General features: G+C 44.0%; 1 protein-coding gene across 11 annotated transcripts in view; it reads right to left on the bottom strand.

The window, feature by feature from the left end:
* Positions 1-7500, bottom strand: part of LOC135100766 (transcriptional coactivator YAP1-like) — a 141754-nt gene that overhangs the window by 42317 nt on the left and 91937 nt on the right. For 8 of the 11 annotated variants that reach the window (XM_064004047.1, XM_064004046.1, XM_064004042.1 and 5 more), the window contains one exon: positions 3104-3292. The exons of the other annotated variants lie outside the window; for them this stretch is intronic. In XM_064004047.1, coding sequence (XP_063860117.1) covers positions 3104-3292 — 189 coding nt within the window. The remainder of the gene's footprint in view (positions 1-3103; positions 3293-7500) is intronic. 11 annotated transcript variants of the gene reach the window in all.

Raw genomic sequence — 7500 nt, 5'->3', positions numbered from 1 at the left:
TCAAATTATGAAATTAGGAGGAGGCGGAATTAACTGTTTCCCGGAGTAATGAGGGCAATTAGGCAGCAAGAGAGGCCATTAAGGAACCGCTCCACCACACCGCGGAGACGGAAGGAGTAGGGTGGAGTGGATGGAGGAGGGGGTGGAAAGTGGGATGTTGTGGGGGCAGGGGGTGGGAGGGGTGGAGATTCCCGTGGGGGGGTGTTGGGACGGGGGGAGTGGGAGACAGTTTTGCAGCGGGGACGGGGGTGGAGGGGACTTAAATGATTGTGTCTCTTGAAGATTAATGTGCGTTTTATCATAAGCAGCAGCACCGTAAGGGATAACATGTCTGCTGCTGCTTTTTCTTTTTTTTTGTTCCTGTGTGGTTGAGGTTCAGGAGGAGGAGGAGGAGGAGGAGGAGGAGGAGGAGGAGGAGGAGGAGGAGGAGGAGGAGGAGGAGGAGGAAATGAAATAAAATGAAATAAAATAAAAGAAGAAGAAAGAAATACAAGTGTTGGAGGAAAGACAAGCGGAAGTAAGAGGTGAAGAGGGTAAGTGAGGAGGAGGAGGAGGAGGAGGAGGAGGAGGAGGAGCTGGTTGTGGTGGTGGTAGTGGTGGTGGTGGTAAAGGGGATGATGAAGGAACTTAGGGAGGAGAGGAAGGGGAACGATGAAGGAAGAGGAAGGGAAGAGGTGGAGGGGCAAGTGACATACTGCCTCGTCTCTCTCTCTCTCTCTCTCTCTCTCTCTCTCTCTCTCTCTCTCTCTCTCTCTCTCTATCCCAGTGACAGAAAGGCCTATATGGGTTCATAATACATGTTTATGGGCACGAGTCACGAGTTGTGTGTGTGCGTGTGTGTGTGTGTTTGAGAGAGAGAGAGAGAGAGAGAGAGAGAGAGAGAGAGAGAGAGAGAGAGAGAGAGAGAGAGAGAGAGAGAGAGAGAGAGAGAGAGAGAGAGAGAGAGAGAGAGAGAGAGAGAGTCCCGTACATACATACCTTCCCCCTCCCCTTTCCTCTCCCTCTGTCCCTATCCCCCTAAATAAACACATACATACACACACATAAATACTGATAGATACTTAAAGTTACCGGGGCACAAAAAGATGAATACTGGCGCAGACAACGTGAGGACAATAAAATATAAAGCCTTCACCGCTCCTTTCTTGGCGGGAACATAACGGGCGGGAGAAACGGGCGACCAGGGAACAAGAATAAGACATTGACAGGGGAAAAAATAAATAGAGAGCTAAGGAAGAGGAGGAGAAGGGAGGGAGGAGGAAGTGGAAGAAGAAGAAGAAGAAGAAGAAGAAGAAGAAGAAGAAGAAGAAGAAGAAGAAGAAGAAGAAGAAGAAGAAGAAGAAGAAGAAGAAGAAGAAGAAGAATAGTATAAGACCAAGAAGAACAAGAAGAAAACAAGGAGAAAGAGGGGATATAGGCATAGAGAGAGGAAGAAAAGTGAGAAAGGAAGAGAGAGAGAGAGGGGGAGAGGGGGAAGGAGACTAAAAATAATAACTATGGATAAACAAATATATATGGCCCTTATCAGGTAACCTTTTCTCACCCACAACATACAATTAGCGCCCCGCCCCCGCCTCTCCCCCCGCCAGGTAATGACAGGTAGGGCCCAGCTAAGCCTGACGCCACCACCACCACCATCACCCTACATAATATTCCTCACATTTACGCCTTCCTGCTCAGTGCCTCGCGGGCTGTCAAGGAGGGAGGGAGGGGCTGTCAGCTAGTCCATACCTGAGGCTCCAAGTAGGCCAAGGTGAACTGGCTCCTAATTAGACCTGGGAATATGCAGGGTCGCTTTAATGCTGGGCTGTATACGAGTGCCAAGTGTGCCTGCTGCGTCTCTCTCTCTCTCTCTCTCTCTCTCTCTCTCTCTCTCTCTCTCTCTCTCTCTCTCTCTCTCTCTCTCTCTCTGCACGATGTATGAATGAAACAATACTAGTGAAAGGAAACAGAAAAGTGAAGGGATGGAAGGAAAGGTATGTGTGTGTGTGTGTGTGTGTGTGTGTGTGTGTGTGTGTGTGTGTGTGTGTGTGTGTGTGTGTGTGTGTGTGTGTGTGTGTGTGTGTGTGTGAAATTAATATGGTAGTACATTCATCATATTCACTCAGACTTAGGAATTATCTACTCGTGCAGAACTATAAATTAATCATACACACACACACACACACACACACACACACACACACACACAAAGATCACCGTTTTTGTCACCATTAAAGTAGTAGTAGTAGTAGTAGTAGTAGTAGTAGTAGTAGTAGTATAGTAGAGTAGAAAGAACCCTAGAAACACACACACACACACACACACACACAAGTAGAGGAGGTGGCGGACGAGGGGTAAGCGATGCCGCAACACTGCAAAACACGGCAGATAAACCTCCACTCTGGGACATAAAGAACTACTCAACATGCCACTAGAGATAATAGAAAAGATATAAAAATAAATAAAAGTAAAATGTTGCGTGTGCGGCGACCTTCTTCCTTGAGAGAGAGAGAGAGAGAGAGAGAGAGAGAGAGAGAGAGAGAGAGAGAGAGAGAGAGAGAGAGAGAGAGAGAGAGAGAGAGAGAGAGAGAGAGAGAGAGAGAGAGAGAGAGAGAGAGAGAGAGAGAGCAAAGACGTAATAATATAAAAGTTAACATTACGGATAAACGATGAAAACTCAAGACAAAAGAAGGTATAAAAAATAATAATAATAATAGAAATATAAGATGTTAGAATTGTGCGAAAATGAGACAAGGTATCGAGTCATAATGCCATTCAGGGAAGTAAAAATAATAAGATTGATAAAAAAAACGATCGTGACATTCATGCGTTTCATTTTCTTTCTTAAGTGTTTAGAAATGAGACGAGGAATTATGAAAAAAGAAGAGAACATGCGAGACATTAACGAAATAAGGCTAAAAAGAAAAGAACAAGAAAACAAGAATATAAAAGAGGAAACGATGCTTTTAGAAATTACCATATTAATAATAATAATAATAATAATAATAATAATAATAATAATAATAATAATAATAATAATAATAATAATAATACCATGCTCGTTAACTAACTACTCTACAGTCCAATTAGCGTCATTCTCAATTAGGTTGTTAGTACATACTTGTTAAGGAGGTGAGGAAGGTGGTGGTGGTGGTGATGAAGATGGTGGTAGTGGTGGTTGTTGTGGAGGTTGTTGTTGTTGTTGTTGTTGTTGTTGATCATGTTGTTGTTGATGATGGTATTATTGTTGTTGTTGTTGTTGTTGTTGTTGTTGTTGTTGTGATGGTGGTGGTAGTGCATGTGGGTTCCACTGAGCATTAAAAAAAAGGAAAAGCGGTTCTTTATTTGTTAATCACTCACTACTTCCTGTCATTGTCACTCACTCACTGCTTCCTCTACTCGCTCACTCACTCACTCACTAAATCACTCACTACATGCATCCACCGATCAACAAGCCTTGTAGTCCACGTAAGGCTTTTTCGCTCACCAATTCACTCACTCCATATACCTTCCTTCCCCACTGAATTACTGCCCTCTCATTCCCTCACTTCCTCATTCTTTCCCTCCGTCCTTTGTTCTTCATTCCTCACAACCTTCACTAAGAACATAAGAACGTTAAGGTAGCTGCGAGAAGCCGGTACCCCTACACATGGTTGTCCCTATAATAGAGCATACCTACTTACCTATATCCACCTATCACCCCCTAATCATTACCATTAATTTTCCTATCACCCCCTGATCATTACCATTAATTTTCTTCTGACGTTTCCTCTTGTCGACACTAAAACCTGATTGGTGAGTTTGTTCGTCATCTACCACACTGAGAACTGATTTCTTCTTATCCCCTCTTATATCTAAACCAGTATTCTTCAATCACTCGTCCCTTTCTCTGGTAAAGTCTGAAACTCCCTGTACCAAACTTGAATCCGTTATGTCTTGTTCCATCCTGATTATTTGACCAGAGGATTTCGTTTATCCCCTTAATAAGCCACTTGAAGCCCTCTGTCCGCCTCCTCTTATACTGTACGCTTTCCTATCAGTAAACTAAGTCTTTCCCCCTCACCCCTCTAATCGTTACCCCTCGCCGGCTGCTGCCATACGCGAGCACGCCAAACGTTTCCGAGTTTCCAACGTTACAGGCACTTCCCTCATCTGGGTGAAGAGGATTGGGTAACGTTTTCTATTCTTGTTCCTTGACGTCACCTTCCTCAACGTTGTCTCTCTTGAAAATGTCCGAAAGTGTGTGATCCTTCTTCCTCTTCCTCTTTTTCTTTATTTTATTCTATTTTTCTTTATCTCTCACCTTCTTGTTAATTGCGTTATACTCTGTACTACGTGTCGCTGAAATGTCCATTTTTCTCTTTCTTATTCCTTTCTTGTCTTCGCTGCGTATGTTTCAAAGTAATATAAAAAATGTTGAAAGAATAAATGTTGATAAATATGATGATAATCGGATAGGTCGATATTTTTTTTCCTTTTTCTTTTTTCTTTTTTTTTTCTTTTCATCTTGAGTTTTATTGCGTCGGGAGTTTGTACTTAGAACGAAAGAATACATGGGCTTGATGATTTCCTGCACGCACGCACGCACGCACACACGCACGCAAGTAAACGTGCACGCACATAAACATAAAACCACGTCCTTCCAATAATAATAATAATAATAATAATAATAATAATAATAATAATAATAATAATAATAATAATAATAATAACATTAATAATAATAATAAATCAATGAATAATATTCCATTCACCAAATACGCGGACATCACAGACAAGCGCTCACCTGTTAAACGACTTACAGGTGAGAAAAAACAGGTAACATTTAAGATTAACAGTAAGGGAGAGATCGGCGGGGGGTAAGGGACCGAGGAGGGGAGGGGAAGGGGAGTGAGAGAGGGAGAGGAAAGGGGGGAGAGAGGAAGGAGAAGACGTGAATAAATGTGAGTGAAGAAAATTCAAAAGAAAAAAAAAAAAGGAAAAAGAAAAAAAGAAAAAAGAAAAATACGTTAAATGACTCTACAATTATCAAGTAAAATCGTGATTGCAATGACTGAACACAAATTGAAAGGTCACAAGGCAAGGAAGCTGTGTGTGTGTGTGTGTGTGTGTGTGTGTGTGTGTGTGTGTGTGTGTGTGTGTGTGTTGTGTGTGTGTGTGTGTGTGTGTGTGTGTGTGTGTGTGTGTGTCTCCTGCATGGCGCGAGGTATATTTGTCTGGTCTCGCCGCAAGGTCTGTCTGTCTATATATTTCTCTCTGTCCGTCAGCTTGTCTTCTGTGGTCGGTCTATCTTTGTCTGGCCAAGGTTTGTTGTCTTCGCATCCATCCGAATCTTCCTTTCTACTGTCTGGCTGCTTGTCTCACTCTGTTTGCCGCGCTCCATATCACACCAACCCTATTACTGCCATCCATCCGTGCGCCCTCCACACTCCACCAATCCACCCCTTCCTTGTTTTCGCGTCTCTCCCTATCCTTTCTTCTGTCTGCTCTCTGTCCGTCTGTCTGGCAAGGTCCTTCATCTCTAACGGAGCTTATTTTACTGCCATCCACCTTCACCTTACTCCACACTCCACCAATCCACTCCTTCCTTACTTTCACATCTATCTACATCTTCCCTTCTACTGTCCAGCGCTTGTTTCAGTTTGTCTAGCACATTCCATCTCACACTATTACTACCTATACCTAATTTAACCTAATCAGACCATAGCTAACCTAACCTAGTCAAACCATAGACAACCTAACCTAACCTAACCTAATCAGACCATAGCTAACGTAACCTAGTCAAACCATAGACAACCTAACCTAATCAAACCATAACTAACCTAACCTAAATTAGTCAAACCATAGACAACCTAACCTAACGATGCAAGACCGCAAAAATAACTAGGATGACTTGTCTAACAATTCATTATACTTAGAGTAAGTAACTCCTTGCAGCTTCCCTTGTGTTATAATGTTTCTTACTTTCCCCTCCACAGCACTCCATCCCGGGCCGCCTCACGCCGCCGCTCTCTTAATGGTACCCCAGGGAGTCGCCGGCAAGAGCGGCAGATAAATGTGTAATCATTGATCCCGCCACCGCCAGGAGGGACGTGACGCTTACGGCAAGGAGGGAAAAGAAACTCTTGACAATGTCCCGCGCTATAAATGATTCTGAGGTATTGATGCCAGACAGGCCGAGGGCTAAATTACCGCCATCCCGCTGCCACGCCGCTTGACTGATACACCGCACCTGCCACGAGGGCTGGCTGAATAAAAGTGGTGGTGCTGGTGGTGGTGAAATAATAATAATAATAATAATAATAATAATAATAATAATAATAATAATAATAATAATAATAATAATAAATAAATAAATAATAATAATAATAATAATAATAATAATAATAATAATAATAATGACGGGAATGTAAATGAACCGAGAAAAAGTACTCGACTTTCTTTCTATGTTTACAAAAGCAGTACTAGTAGTCTTAGCAGTAGAAGTAGTAGTAGTAGTAGTAGTAGTAGTAAACAGCGGCGGCTGCGGCAACAACAACAACAACAACAACAACAACAACAATAATAACAATAATAATAATAATAATAATAACAATAATAATAATATCAATAATTACAATAACACAACAGAGGAAGACACACGAGACAGACAAGCAAAAAGGGAGAGCAACAGCAAGAAGTGGCGGGCGGGGGGCGCGGCTCCCTGTCTCCCTCCCTCAGTGTGTGCCTGGGCGGCGGTGCGACAGGGTCCGGGCGGCGAGGTGGACATGTCGCCGTCGCCACGAGTCGGGCCAGCGAAGACGAGACAAGATATATTTACCTTCCTGCGTCCGCCACACCCACCACGCCCCTACCTAGCCACCACCCCACACCGCTGCCAGTACCACCATCGCCAAAGTCTACCATCAGTACCAATACCACTACAACTATCTCCACAACCATCACCACTAGTACCAACATCACTATCACCGCCAGTACCAACATTACCACCACCATCAGTACCACCTCCACCACGGTCTACCACACCACCACCACCACCACAAGCACCACTAACACCACCACCACCACCACGTCCACCACAGTACATTCAACCCTGGAGTTAGGATACATGACACACCACGATACTGTCCCGCCACTACATCGACGCGGTTCACACACTTTGCATGTTCCTCCTCCCCCATTTCCCTCCTCTATCCCCTCCCCCACCCTCCCTCCCAACATCGGCGGCGCGCAAAAGCAATCCAGTCCCATATTGATTCACTTCGGGTCCGCGTCCATCACTGATTCTGTTTGCAAAGCTATGAATGAGCCGAGCTGTGAATGGGAGGCCGCGACGAGGACAGGCTGACACGGGGCGGGGCGGGGCGTGGTGGGGCAGGGTATGCAGGCAGGTTGGGGGAGATTGGGGGCGACTGGGAGGGGCGGTGATATACTGATTACTTTTGTTAGTCTTGTGGTGTGGGTGGAAGGATTTGTTTTTTTGTTTTTTTTTGTTTTTAGTTTGTTTTGTCTCAGCTG

Source organism: Scylla paramamosain, chromosome 5, assembly GCF_035594125.1.
Source record: "Scylla paramamosain isolate STU-SP2022 chromosome 5, ASM3559412v1, whole genome shotgun sequence".
Classification (NCBI taxonomy): Eukaryota; Metazoa; Arthropoda; class Malacostraca; order Decapoda; family Portunidae; genus Scylla; species Scylla paramamosain.
This window is presented reverse-complemented; position numbering and strand designations above follow the sequence as displayed.